The sequence below is a fragment of the Theropithecus gelada genome, unplaced genomic scaffold (genome assembly GCF_003255815.1).
Source record: "Theropithecus gelada isolate Dixy unplaced genomic scaffold, Tgel_1.0 HiC_scaffold_16036, whole genome shotgun sequence".
NCBI lineage: Eukaryota > Metazoa > Chordata > Mammalia > Primates > Cercopithecidae > Theropithecus > Theropithecus gelada.
Window position 1 is genome coordinate 21,549 of NW_020257809.1, and position 14,463 is coordinate 36,011.

General features: G+C 59.4%; 1 protein-coding gene across 2 annotated transcripts; it reads right to left on the reverse strand.

Annotated features, from left to right (window-relative positions):
* Positions 1 to 3,284: 3,284 nt before the first annotated feature.
* Positions 3,285 to 14,463, reverse strand: LOC112617330 (coagulation factor VII-like). Of its 2 annotated transcripts, XM_025374089.1 has the most exons (8): positions 14,354 to 14,463; positions 11,095 to 11,255; positions 8,515 to 8,539; positions 8,328 to 8,441; positions 6,477 to 6,617; positions 5,405 to 5,514; positions 4,679 to 4,802; positions 3,285 to 3,901 (listed from the first exon to the last, which is right to left on the reverse strand). In XM_025374089.1, the coding sequence occupies exons 1-8, from the start codon at positions 14,460 to 14,462 to the stop codon at positions 3,306 to 3,308; spliced, it is 1,380 nt and encodes a 459-aa protein (XP_025229874.1). In that variant the 5' UTR covers position 14,463; the 3' UTR covers positions 3,285 to 3,305. The 2 variants fall into 2 exon arrangements, with proteins under 2 accessions (XP_025229874.1, XP_025229875.1); XM_025374090.1 differs by lacking the exons at positions 8,515 to 8,539; positions 11,095 to 11,255 and having other exon boundaries at positions 14,354 to 14,462.

Here is a 14,463-nt window from a genome sequence, read left to right on the forward strand (position 1 = left end):
GAGGCCCGCTGGCGACGCAGGGGAATGACCACGCTGGGAACACAGCCACTCTGGCCCCACCTTCCCCAGGCAGAGCTGGGCAGCCGGAGAGGCCCCGCAGAACCTCATCCTCATCGGTCACCAGGTCCGCGGGCGCGGGGACTTTCTGTTCTAAGAATAAAAACATCATTTCATGCTTGTTTTGTAGTTTCCAGATGTTTACATCTAGCTCTCAGTCCTCACAATCACATAAAAATATCATTTTTCCAGAACAGAAAACTACGTCTCGAGAGCACAGAAGCCGGAGCCCGGGGCCACCGGCAGTGAGTGTGGGGTCTGAGCCCAGGACTTCTGCCCCAAGGCCCTGCTTGCTTCTGGGCGGGCCCTTCCGCTCACGGCCATTCTCTGGGTGGTGTCAGGTGGTCTGATGTCACAGGGGGGCTTGGCATCTGCACCACGGTCTCCCACAGGCCAGGCTGGTACCTGCCCCACCCACCCCCAAACCTTCTGTGTCCACATGGTCCCAACATGTACTTCTGTGGGGAGTGACCCTCCCCGACCATCTGGAGGGACAGGCTCTGTCTGAAACCCCTCCTGACCTGCCCACCGCTGGCCACACTGTTCCGAGGCTGAGAGGGCTTCTGGGCTCATTCTCCAGCACAGAAACCTCCTGTCACCAGGTCCCTGAGCGTCTCCGCTCAATGGCTGTGGGAGTCACCGGGAGGTGCAGCCAGGATTTTTGCTTCTGGGGTCCCTGGAATAAATGGTCTAAAACTTGGCCAGTGTGGCAATCACTACCTGCTATGCCGTAGTGGCCGGAGCAATGCCCCTAAAACCCACAGTGCTGGCCACTGCCTCACGGTGTGTCTGCCTTGATGTGTTGCCCGTCTCGCAGCCACCTGCACCTGGGCCTGGTGTGCACACATTGTGCGTAATTGTGCCTGGCACACAGGAGGTGCTCACTGGGCCCCACCCGACTACACAAACTGATGGCACTGGGTGCCAACACCAGGGTGGCCTCCCACGGTGGGCACCACGCACAGCCCAGTCCTCTGAGAGGGGCCTTCCTGGTGGCACCAGATGTCTGACTCCTGCCTCTCCTGGTCTCCACACTCCGACATCGCCTCTAGGCACGTTTGTATGGAGAGACCAATGTGGTGTGTGCACCAGCAGCAGGATGCTCATGGCAGACATGCAGTCTTTGTCATCAACGCTGGGTGGTGATGCTGGCTTTGGAGGCCCGAGCCTGCCGCCTCGTCCCACCCTGTCGCAGGCCCATGGCCAGTGGCCTCCCTGTATTCTATCTCGCCACTCACAGAAAGCTGGAGCTGAGCCATGGCAGGTGGCACGTCCCATAAGAAATGTAGCCTTCGAGGGTGCCCAGGCCCTTCAGCAAAGTTTCTGGAGAGTCCTGGGCCCCCTCCTTCAGCAGCACCGTGAGGTGGGTGCCTGCATTTCCCATTGGCAAGAAGGGAGGCTGGCACCCCACCAGGACCCCTCATGACTCCCCAGTCACTCGGACAAAAGAGAAAGCAGAGCCAGCTCTGACCTGATCAGGGCCCGCCACTGGCCCCCGTCCCTGTGTGGGGGCATTAGGAACTGGGGTCTGGCCAGGGTCAGCAGCATCTTCGGCAGAGGTCCTGACACTAATCATGCTGGGCTTGGCGGGTCAGCTGGTCTGTCTGGCTGGACATCTCTGTCACAGCCACTCCATGGACACTAACGTGGGTGTGTTCCCATAAAACTTTATTTACAAGAGCAGGGTGGCTTGGAAGCAGCCCTCGGCTGTAGTTCACGGACCCTGTCTGCTCTAAATTAGATGTTGCCTGAGTGCCCCTGAGGTGGGTTGCTGGTGCCTGCCTTGCTGCTGTGAGCGCCACTGGTGCCCAGGACGGCCCTGCAGGGATGGCATTGAGTTCGCTCTCTGAGCCATGCTTGCCGGAGTCTTGAGTGCGGGCAGTGTCTGTCACCTCCCCATTTCTCTGCTCGTGTTTCTCATTCTTCCCCCACCACCCTGGGGACTCAGCAAGAGTGCAGCTTGCCAGGTCCTCCCACTGCAGCCAGGGCCTGGGAACCTGCATTTAGTGGTATGTCCCTGATTCTCGAGCAGGTGCTCCCAGGGTCTCTGCGAAATATCATTGACAAGGGCTGTGGCAGGGAGAGAACATCCAATTCCACAGGGTCCTGGGAGCTACAGCCTCAAACATCTATCAAAGAGCTTTTGTTTTTAAAAAGAACAGCTGCCATGTGAGGGTTCATTTCAGTGATGCTGAAAACTGTGAAAGAAAAAAGCATCTCAGAGGATGAGCACTGGGGGCTCTGAAAATGAATCACAGGCTACACGGTGGGTGGCAGGCCCCACAGGCGTGCGGAGGAGATGCAGCCATTTATTGTGAAGTTGGGAAGCCGGTGGGGAACGGCCTGTGCAGCCCGGCACATTTGGGGGAGAGTTTGGGGCATTTGCCAACATGCATGGTGATGCTTCTGAATTGTCTGAAATGAAGATGATAATGGATAAGAACGAGAAAAGTGAGAGCTAAACAACCGCCTTTGGAGGACAGCACACATGGAGTCAGCATCGGTGTGCATGCATCCGTGTGTACATATCTGTGTGTGTACATTGGTGTGTGTGCACTCATCCATGTGTGTGCATATCTGTGTGCATCTGTGTGTGTGCATATCTCTCTGCATCCGTGTGTGTGCGCATTGGTGTGGTGTGCACGCATCTGTGTGTGCACATATCTGTGTATATGCATCCGTGTATGTGCATATCTCTATATGTGTGTGTGTGTGTGTTTGCATATCTGTGTGTGACCCTCTGTGTGTGCATCCGTATGTGTGCATATCTCTGTGTGTGTGCACTGGTGTGTGTGTATGCATCCACATGTGTACATGCCTCTAGTGTCTCCAGCAATGAAGGCAGAACAGCAGCCTGAGGCCAGCAGATCACCGGCAGGTGGGCTTGGCTGAAGAGAGATAAGGAGGCTCAGCTGGGCTGTCTGCCTCCAGGACAACCGCGGCATTCCCCTGCCCCTCTGTCCAGCACCTGTCTGCCTCTGCATCTCATCTTTTCGATTCCTTCTCTGTGTCTCTATTAAGCTCTTTGAATCTTGGAGGCTCTTTGAGTCTCTCCATGTCCTCAGAATCTCTCCCTCAGTCTCTCTCTGTCTCTTTGTCTCTCTGTTTCTGTCTCTGTCTCCCTCCCCACCTCTCCCTCCCTCCCATGCCCTCCTCTACCCCATGAACTGCAGAAGAATCGATGGGATTTTGTGCCAGGACAGTTCTACACAGCCTTGGCTTTCTCTCCAGGGGGCAGGGCTGCTAGGCTAGGGAAATGGGGCTCGCAGGAGGACGCCTGGGCGTGGCTCTGAGTGCATGAGCTTTTGCAGCCACTCGATGTACTGGGAGACCCTGGTGTACACCCCGAAGTGGCCCACGGCCGCGCAGCCCTGGCCCCAGCTGACGATGCCTGTCAGGTACCACGTGCCCCGGTAGCGGGTGGCGTGTGGGCCTCCACTGTCCCCCTTGCAGGAGTCCCTGCTGCCGTCCGAGTAGCCGGCACAGAACATGTACTCCGTGATATTTGGGGAGGCTTCCGCCTTCTGTGACTGCTGCAGGCAGTCCTGGGTCATCAGCCGGGGCACGTTGAGGGCCATGAGCTCCAGGGCTGTGGCACCACGGTCCAGCAGCTGACCCCAGCCGCTGACCAACGAGAAGCGCACGAAGGCCAGCGTCCTCTCGGAGAACGTCCGTTCGGGCAGGCAGAGGGGCACCACATGGTCAGTGAGGACCACGGGCCGCTGCAGGCGGAGCAGCGCGATGTCGTGGTTGGTGGCGCCCAGGACATACGTGCTGGGGATGATGACCTGCGCCACCCGCCGGCTCTGCTCATCCCCTTCGTGCTCGCTGAGGTCATGCTCGCCTGGAAGGAGGGAGCTTTGCTCAGGCCCATCCCACTACCTGCTGCCTCGCCCCCTGGTGCATGGGGACGGGCTGTGGCCATTTCTAGGTCTGCAGGGACTGCAGTCTCCTTTTGGGGCGAGGGGGGCCTGCATCCAACCCCAAGGTGACCTGGCCAGCCTGCCGCAGGTGGCAGCCTGTGGCTCATGTGGGGACGTGTGAACTGGGGTGAATCTGGGGCCTGGGTGTTGAGGTGGGGAAGGGGTGCTGCGACCTGGCAGCTGGGGGGGGCAGGGCGTGCCCTGATTCTCCACAGTTCTTCCCAGCCAAGTGCCCGCCTGGGAATGTTCATCTCACCTGTAAACCCAGTAAGCACAGTCCCTGCCACCCAGTGGTCCCACGAAGCCCTGGGAGTTGCATCCTCCTATGGGCTCTTGGCCAGGTGAGGCAGGATGGGCAGAACCCCCGTCTTTTACCATTTTATTTGGGCATGGGAAAGTGGCTGAGAGGACGGTGGCCACAGCAGTCATGCCTAGCACAGTTGCTCCCCTTTAGGAGATGTCTGTCTGTCTGTGGAAGTGACAGCACGAAGCCTAGAGCTGCGGCCCCTGAGACACTTGAGAGCCGTGGTCAGACAGGGGAGAGTGGCGCCTACTCAGCACCATCGTCAGACGGGAGAGCGGCGCGTAACCAGCACAGCAGTCAGATGGGAGAGCAGTACCCACCCAGCAACGTGGTCAGACAGAGGAGAGTGGTACCTACCCAGCACCGCGGTCACACAGGGGAGAGCGACACCTACCCAGCACCGCGGTCAAGTTCCTCCAGCTCTTGATTTTGTCGAAACAGTGGGCCGCAGAGACCACCCAGATGGTGTTTATCAGGGTCCCTCCACACAGCTGAGCTCCATTCACCAACAACAGGACCTGGGCGGGGGGACAGGAGGCATGGAAGTCACATTACTGTCATTGTTTCTCTGATGACTCGCCCTCCCGGGCACGCCAAGGGACCTCTGGCATTGCACAATTTGTTTCTGAAATCCTGGGGTCTTTGCAGATCCCTCCCAGGCAAAGCTGCTCAGACCTGGCTCTGGGAGGCTGTGCCCCTCTCTAGCCTAGACGTGCTCTTGGGCACAGCCCAACAATACAAACGTCGCTGTGAGATTTCACTGTTCACCTCACGGGATCTTCACATAGCTTTGATCCAATGCTCCTGATTTTGCAAAGATCAGGCAAAGATCCCACCTCAAAGAGTAACAGTGAGGATGACGTGACAACTCGGGAGGGGCATCTCGCAGGGTTCTCTGCACAGGGTAGACCCTCAGCGAGTGTCGTCTTCTTTTCTCCTTCTTTGCCCCACTGAAAGCATGGGGGTGCAGCGAGCTGGAGGTTCTAGGTGGGCTGACTTGGAGCCTGGTGGCCTTGGGGCTGACCTGCCCATTTTCCCTTCCAGAGCTGTTGTTCAGCTCACATTCAAAAGGCTCCAAGACCCTCAGGGCTTGGAATCCTGAAGCCAAGGGAAGCCTTACCTGCCATGGACACTCCCCTTTGGGGCACACCCTGCCCCCGACAATTCGGCCTTGGGGTTTGCTGGCATTTCTTTTTTCCAGAATAGGTATTTTTCCACATGGATATTCAACTGTGTAAAACAAAAGTCAGAAAGATGCAGAAATTTGTGAAGGATGAACGAGCCACTAGGAAAGATTCAGAAACACCCATCCTCTGAGAGGCCTTGAGGCCGAGGCTATGGGAGGCCCCCAGGAGCAGGAGCTGCCAGGGCCCAGGGATGGTGGAAGGCAGGGCCTCGGCTGGGCCTGACTGGTGGGGCTGGGCCATGAGAGGCCCTTGCGGAAGTGGCTGGCTGAGGAGACAATGGTCAGGGCTGGTTTTGGAGGAGATGGAGGGCTTACGTCTTAATATCGCCCTCTGCTCACTTTTCAGGGGGAAAATGTGTTGCTTGACGTTAGTAAAAGGTGAATGAAATTCTAGCTAAAGATGAATCAACGTCACAAACAACTCTGTTGTTTTGATCCCATGCTTAGTTTTGATCTGCTCCAATCAAGGTCTTGGGCCAGAAAGAAAACCTGAGGAGGTGGCGGGCTGAGTCCCAGGCTGTGTGGCCAGGGTGGGCACGTCCACCTCTTCGAGACACAGTGGGCGTGGGGTGTCCCTGCTTTTGGAAGTGCAGCCCATTTGTTTGGAGAAACATCCCATTTTCCCAGGAGCCTTTACAAGTTTTGGAATTCAGGGCGGGCAGCAGTCAGTACAGACACTGCCTGTGCCAAGGCAGATTCACGAACCCCAGCGGAGGTCCTGCGAGTGGGAGTTGGACGTGAGATAGAGCCTTGCTTGGCTCCCCTGGTCTGCCTAGCATGGGTAGGGGGCCTGAGGCCATTCAGGGACTGCCCCCAGGGTGCCCATCCTAGTCACTGTCGCTCTGGCCTGTGCCACCCTTGGTGCCCAGATCCTGCCTCACGGTTGGTCAGCGCATGGTTGGTGCTCAGATGTGAAGCCACCCCCACCCGTCTTTTGTCCAGTAAGAGAATCCGTAGTGGGACAGGGACTGGTGTCATCTGGGACTGGGACATGAAGCCTGGTCACCTGTGGGCATGCAGGACACCCCGTCTGCCAGCAGCGAGTACCCCTCGTGGCACCAACAGGAGCGCTTGGCACCCGCGTGGTCACTGCAGTACTGCTCACAGCCGCCGTTCTCGTTCACGCAGATCAGCTGGTCGTCCTTGTCTGTGGACAGGAAGGGGATACCCTGAGAGGGGCCTCTTTGGGTCAGTGAGAGCCAGCCCCGGGGGAGGCAGTGCCCTAAGTCAGCAGCGGCGTTCTGCCTGGAAGGGGCACTGAGCTGTGGGCGACAGAGCCTGAGCTGGGCACCGCCTGCTCCGTGGACTGATCCAAAGGACAAGGCCTGGATCAGAGGAGTCACATGTCTGAACAGCCTTGCCAGTCGGGGGCAGCGCTGGCTGCAGTTGCATTTGGGGGGTGCCTGGCTGGTGGGCAGTGGCCTCCAGGGTGACCACTCTTCCGAGCAGCTGATGGGAAGCTGAGGGGAGCCTGGGGGAAAGTGAAAGTCCCGTAGGGATGGTAAAAGTGTCCAAGGGACTTCCAATCAGAGACTCAACTGATGAGAGGACCAGAGCGCTGAGACAGTTCTCCAAGCTGGCCTCATGCCACCGTGAGCCCGCCTAGGGACAGTCAGTCCCAGCACTGGCCATGGGCTCAGACAGAAGCAGCAGAACCGGCAGCCCGACTTTGATTGATGTGGGCAAGGGCAGTGGCCCTGAGTAAGTCCAGGACTCTGGCGGGAAGGCCTGCCCTGCAGGATGCACACCAGGGCTGCTGGGCACCAGGGCTGAGCAGAGATCCCCAGGCATTCTGGACCCAGATGACCAGCAGGAAGCCTCTCTCTTCAGCCTGCCCCACCTTGCTGGGCTCTCTTCTACTTAGAGAAGAAAGTGGCTGCTGTGGCGGAGAGCTCGTTCAGTGTGAGAATGTGGTCTTGGGTGGTCAAGGATGAGCTGCTGTTACCAGGGAAAGGATAGCCTTTGCCTTGGCTCCTGGGAAGTGATCGCTAAGCCCTGAGGGAATGTTGGTGTTTACCCGGACCTTGGGCCATGCTGGATGGTCTAGCTGACAATGTGATGATGGCAGGGCCTCGGGCCACACTATTGGCTTGGCCTCTGGAGGGGCTGAGACTGAGGTCAGCCGCGTGGGTGGTCAGCTGGGTCTGTGTGATTGAGCCCTGATAAAACCTCTGGACACCGGGGCTCATAGAGCTTCCCAAGTTGGCAGTACTTCCCACGTCTCATCACACGTCTTTCTGGGAGAAGTGTCCACATGACCCCACAGGGAGGGGACAATGGGAAGTTTGTGCCCGGTTCCTCTGCAGACTTATGTCAGCTTCCTTTGCTGTAATAAATGGTAACTGTGAGTGTATCCACTTCAGTGGGTTCTATGAGTCCTTCTAGTGAATTACTGAACCTAAGGGAAGTTGGGGGCCTCAAACTTTGCAATAATTTAATATTCAGATGGTAAACAAAACAAAACAAAAAACAAACAAACAAACAAAAAACACCTCAAACCTTTGTAATGGAAAGTAGAGAAGGGGAAGTTTACCAAGCGGTGCTGCCTGGTGGGACGTGGAAGTGGGACAGGGACACAGGGACTCTCAGCTGGGCCATCTCGAGGGCTGAGAATTGCCCAGGGCCGGGAGCCCAAGGGGCCACTGAGTCTGAGAATTAGAACCTTGGGTCCCTGTCAAAGACCTCAGACTAGAAGGGACTTCAAGGTCACCTAGACCAAATTCCAACTGGGGCTGAGCCCAGAATGCCCGGTCCACACACCCCACCAGGTTGTGCACCCTGCAACCCGGTTAGCCAGGCCACCGCTACCAGCTCCCCAGGGCCCTCTGCAAATATGGGACCCAAAGTGGGGCCTCACTCTTCTCACAGTTCCGGCCCTCGAAGGAAGGGAGGCAGAAGCAGATATAGGACTGGAGCTGGTCCTTGCAGGAGCCCCCATTCTGGCACGGATTTGAGGCACACTGGTCCCCATCTGTGGAATGGGCTGGCGTCAGTATGCTGAGGAGAAGGGTTGCAGGCAGGATTGGTGGCGATCATCTACTCACCACTGTAAGAAATCCAGAACAGCTTCTGAGGGAACAAAAGAGAAAGCCTCGTGAGCACCTTCACCAGCGCACCCAACGGTGAGCACTGGACAAACCACGAGCTGGGGTTGGGGAACTTGGACCTGGGCCTGGCGGGGTGGGCTCGGGAAGCCAGACTTTCCTGCAGAGCTGAGGTAGATTTCTTCCAATCTTGGCCCCTCCCCAGGACTTCTGAAACTATGGGTGACCACACATTTCCTGCTCCCAGGTCAGAACACCCGAGGTTCAGCCCTGACTCTTCTGTCGCTGAGCTGTGGACCTGGGATGAGGTACACAGGCTTTGAGCCACAGCTCCATCTCTGACAGGGTGGCCACACACACCGGCTGACACCGGGAGAGGGTGCAGTAGCAGATGCAAAATCTTCCACAAACAGCAAAAGCACTCCACAGAAAAAAGTGATTGCTGAAGAAACTGTTGGCCACCTAAACTTAAACTCACAGGGTGCTGTGAGAATACAACAGATGAGAAATGCTTTGAAAACTAGGTGGATAAAAATGCTAGGCATGACCATCCTCAATTTGCCCGGAAAGGGTCATGTTAGCCTTTGTCTCAGACAGCTGAACTTCCTGTGAGTGTGAGGCTTCCTGTGAGCATGAGGTGTCCTGTGAATGTGAAGTGTCTTGTGCATATGAGATGTGGTTCTCTGTGACTGTGAGGCATCCTGCGTGAGACATCCTAAGAGTGTGAGGTGTGGCGACCTGAGTGTGAGATAATCTGAGTGTGAGGGGTCCTGTGAGAGTGAGGTGTCCTGTGAGAGTGAGATGATCTGTGTGAGGTGTGGTGACCTGTGAGTGTGAAGGGTGCCTTGTGTGAGGTGACCCGTGAGTGTGAAGGGTGCCCTGAGTGTGAGGTATCCTGTGAGAATGAAGTGATCTGTATGAGGTGATCTGTGTGAGGTATGGTGAGCTGTGGGAGTGAAGTGTGCCCTGTATGAGGTGTCCTGTGAGAGTGAGGTGCCCTGTGAGAGTGAGGTGATCTGTGAGTGGGAGGTGAGGTGTGATCTGTGAATGAAGTGTGCCCTGTGTGATCTGTGAGGTGACCTGTGTGTGAGATGTCCTATGTGAGGTGACCTGTGAGAACGAAGTGTCCCCTGTGTGAGGTGATCGGTGTTGAGTGAGGTGATCTGTGAGTGTGAGGTGTCCTGTGTGAGGGAACCTGTGAGTGTGAAGTGTGCCCTGTGTGTGAGGTGATCTGTGTCCTGTGTGTGAGGTGATCTGTGTGAGCGAAGTGATTTGTGTGCGGTGACCTGTGGGTGAGGTATCTTATGAGTGTGACGTGACCTGTGAGTGTGATGGATGTCCTGTGAGGGTGAGATGATCTATGTGAGCTGATGTGTGTGAGGTGTGGTGACCTTTGAGAGTCGTGGGCCCGGTGTGAGGTGACCTGCGAATGTGAAGTGTGCCCTGTGTGTGAGGTGACTGTGTGAGGGGACCTGTGTGAGGGGACCTGAGAGTTTGATGTAACGTGTGTGAGGTGACGAGTGTGAGGTGTCCTGTGTGTGATGGGACCTGTGAGTGTGAAGTGCATCCTGTGAGTGTGAGATGACCTGTGTGAGGGGACCTGTGAGTGTGAAGTGTGCCCTGTGTGTGAGGTGACTGTGTGAGGGGACCTGTGAGTGTGAAGTGTACACTGTGTGAGGTGACTGTGTGAGGGGACCTGTGAGTTTGACATAACCTGTGTGAGGTGGCCTGTGAGTGTGAAGTGTGTCCTGTCCGAAGTGTCCTGTGAGAGTGAGGTGATCTGTGAGTGTGAAGTGTCCTGTAAGAGTGAGGTGATCTGTGTGAGGTGTAATGACCTGTGAGTCTGAAGTGCACCCTGAGTGTGAGGTGTCCCGAGTGTGAAGCGTGCCCAGTGTGAGGTGTCCTCTGAGTGAGGTGATCTGTGTGAGGTGCCGAATGTGAGGTGACCCGTGAGTGTGAAGTGTGCCCTGTGTGAGGTGTCTTGTGTGAGGCGTCCTGTGTGAGGTGTAATGACCTGTGAGTTTGAAGTGCACCCTGAGTGTAAGGTGTCCTGTGTGAGGTGACCCGTGAGTGTGAGGTGGAGAAAGCCCCAGGTCCCCACACGTTTTTTCTCCCCGACATGTGCCCTGCGGAGGTGCCGCTGGTGGCATGGTGTAGGCCGCGAGCAGCTCCCCCAGGCCAGCTTCTCACCACGTCCCTTCTGTGAGCCGCGCATCCGTGATGCGCAGACTGCCCCGCATCCTTAGGGGATTGGGGGGCCACCCTTGGGAAGTTAAGGGGGACATCCTAGGTGTGCTTTTCAAATCGTATTTTCTGATGTGAAAACCGGCATGCGCGGAGTGGCCGCGTAGGGAGAGCGTGGCCTGGTGGGGTGTTCCTGGAAACGGGGAGGGAGGGGAATCGCCCAGGAAAGCGGAGTCACCCCAGGCGGAAAGCGACCCCCGCAGGAAGCGCAGTGCGGGCGCCGCTGCGTGTTCGCCGCTCACAGCCACAGCCGGAGAGACACAGGCGGCCCCACACGGCCTGGTCCAGCGCCGCCTGCAGTCTCAGCGGTGCGGGGCGCCCCGCGGTTGCGCTCACCGTCCTCTCCAGGTCCTTGAAGATCTCCCGGGCCTCCTCGAAGGAGCATTGCTCCTCCTTGCACTCCCTCTCCAGGGAGCCCGGCCGCAGCTCCTCCAGGAACGAGTTGGCGCGCCGCTGCCTGTGCAGGACGCCATGGGCTTCCTCCTGGGTTACGAAGACTGAAAAACGCGAGTTCCGTGAAACGCTCACCGCTTGCCGCGCCCAGTCCTCGGAGACCGCCCCACGGCCCTGCCCCACGCAGCGGGGGCATCGCAGTTTCCCGCCCCGTCCTGGGGGAGGGGAGCGGCGCTGCTCGCAGGCCTGGCTGGGCGTCCTCCCTGCGGTGCTCCTGGGGCGATCACCCCCCTCACTCATCCTTCCCGGCCCGGCCTCTCCGCTTCCAGGGGCTGATCCCGAGGGCGCGCTCAGGGGCACGCGCGGAAGCTGGGCCGAAGGGGGCCGCGGGCGCCGCCGCATAAATGTGAGGCTGGGGGTTAATGCTGGCGAGGAGAAGGCGGCGCGGCCCGGGCGCTGGGCACCCGCCTGGGCCCACATGAACCGCGCGCCAACGCCGCCTTGGCGGTGCACAGCCGCCCGCGGAAATCCAAATCCCTCGTGTCCATCCGCACCGCGTCTCCGGCGGCCAGATCTGCCTTCCCCAAGCCCCGCCCCAGGGCGAGGCAAGCCCGTGCGCTCAGCTCCGAGCAGGCCGTTCTTCAGGACGCCCTGCAGCTGAGGGTCCGAGGCGCGGCCCCTGCCCGGCTCCCCCGACACCGAGCCCCAGGCTTCCTCGCCGCCTCTGGGCGGTCCTGGGCTCCTGCCGCCTCCCCCTCCTCCGCTTGGGGCCCCTCTGTGCCCTGCGACCCCTCGGAGCGCCAGACCTCGCGCGGATCCTCCTGGGGCCGGTCCTGAGAGCAGAGCCCCCCGCTGCAGCTCCTGGCCTCTCCGTAACCCCGACGGTTACTTGTAGGCAAGTAGGACCCCCGCTTTGCCCATGGAAAACGGGGTGGGCGAGGGCCAAGGGCGCCCAGGGCGAGGCAAGCCCGTGCGCTCAGCTCTGAGCAGGCCGTTCTTCAGGACGCCCTGCAGCTGAGGGGACCGTCTCCCGGGAGCTGTGAGCTGTGGGCACCACGCGGTGGTGGACGAGGAGTGACCCCCGGGGCGGCCGCGCTGCCTGAACCCGCCTCAGCCCGCGAGGGGAGACTGGCCGGGCCGTGGGGCAGGCGGGAGAGGGAGGCCCGGGAGGAGGCCGAGAGGACGCGCGGGAGGGGCTCTGGAGAGGCCGCAGGAGGCGCGTTCGGGAGGGACGACCTTTGCTGGGAGGACGAGGCCTCAGGTGGACGCAGGTGGCAGGTGGGCAGGAGCCCGAGTTCCGCAGGAGCGGCCTAAATCGGTTACTGAGCGCGGAAGAAGGGACGGAAGGTGGGCGCTACTGGGCCACGTGGGGCCGAGAGAAACGCCACCGTCAGTTTCCTTTAAAATCAGTTTCACACGTCCTCGTCCCTAGAGAACCGGTCTGGTTTGGAAGGAGGCTGAGGATGCAGGCGGGGGTCACCAAAGAATCCAGGAGGTGGGAGCTCTTGGAGGCGGAGTCCTCAGGGGAGGTGCCCCGGGCAGCAGGAGTGGGAGGGGAGGCCCATGTCCCTGCAGTCCCCCGACATCCAGGCCCCTGGGACACTCACACTCCCGGGACACCCACGCCCCCAGGACACCCACACTCCCGGGACACCCGCTCCCGAGACAACCGCTCCGGGACACCCGCGCCCCCAAGCCACTCACGCCCCGGGACACCCACACTTCCGGGACACCCACACTTCCGGGACACCCACATTCCCGGGACACCCGCTCCCGAGACAACCGCTCCCAGGACACCCACGCCCCCGGGACACCCACGCCCCCGGGACACCCACACTCCTGGAGGCTGGCGTGAGCAGAGCCCCGACCGCCCTGGGATGAAAGCAGATTTGCATCAGAAAAGCTCTCAAGAACTGAGGCAAACCTGATGAATAACACAGGATTGTCTGGAAGGAACAGGATTTAACAAAGAAGATAAGGTCACCTGCACTCCAGTCCCAGGGAAGGCTGAACTGGAGCGGTCACTTCCTCTTGAGCAGGGAACACCCTCCTTGGGGGGCACTGAGTAGCCACCCCGCGGGCTGGCTCCTTGCCATGGGAGGCCAAGGAGGTGATGTTGGCCCCCACTGGGCCCCGGCACTAAACCAGTGGCAGTCCCTGCTCACCTCTGTGAGGCCCTGGCTTCCACAGCAGGTCCTGTGTTTTCTCCTCCTGAGGCCTCAGCGACCCCGCCTGGGGCAGGAAGGTGGCTGGGGTCATAAGGCCATGTGTGAGCTGGGGCTGCAGCCCCACATCTCAGGCACTGTCCCTCACAGCCCACCCCCCTACTCGCCATCCCCACACGCCATCCTCATGCCCCATTCGCCATCCCCATGCCACACCCTGTACTCGCCATCCCCACACCCCACTCACCATTCCCAGGCCCCAGCCCCACTCGCCATCCCCACCCCACAGTCACCATCCCCACGCCCCCCCCCCCACTCGCCATCCCCACGCCACACCTGCCATCCCCATGCCCCACCTCCCACGCCATCCCCTCACCCCATCCCCCACACACCACACACCCTTTTCATTCCCCATCCCCCACACCCCACACACCCCACGCTCAACACCTCCATGCCCCATTCCTTGCACTCCACATGCCACTTCCCACATCCCATCCCCCACACCCCACACACTTTCCCACACCCCCCTCCCGCACCCCACGCCCCATCCCTCATACCCCACATACCGTTTCCCAGGACCCACCCCCTCATGGCCCATCCTCCACACCCCACATGCCATCCCCACCCCCCATCCTCCACACCCCATCCCCCATGCCCCAGGCACCATCCCCCACACACTTGTCCTCCCCAGCCTGGGAGCAGCCTGTGAGCACCTCCCATACTCTGAGAGGCCCCAGACTCCCTGTGCTTGTCCAACCTAACAGGCAGGGGCCCATGGGGGCCAAGAAAGCACCACCCACTCCTAAAGTTCTTTGAAAAATAGCCCCACCAAAGCCTGGGCTACTAAGAAGGGCCTCCCCTCCTGTGCCTGGATGCTGGTTTCTGGAAGGAAAACAATTGAACAGGAGCCACCAGAAAACCCTCCTGGTGAATGGGGGTGTCCAGAGCAAGGACAGGGTTTGGGAAGCCCGGGTCGGCTCCTGGATTTGCCCACTGCCCTTCCACCAAGTTTATGGGAAAAATCTCCCCGGACGCACCTGCAGCCAGACAGCCCTGAAGCCCAAGCAGAAGGCAGAGGAGCCCGAGGGCTTGGGAGACCATGATGAAATCTCTGCAGCGCTGCCTCTGCCTGTTGACATTCCCCATG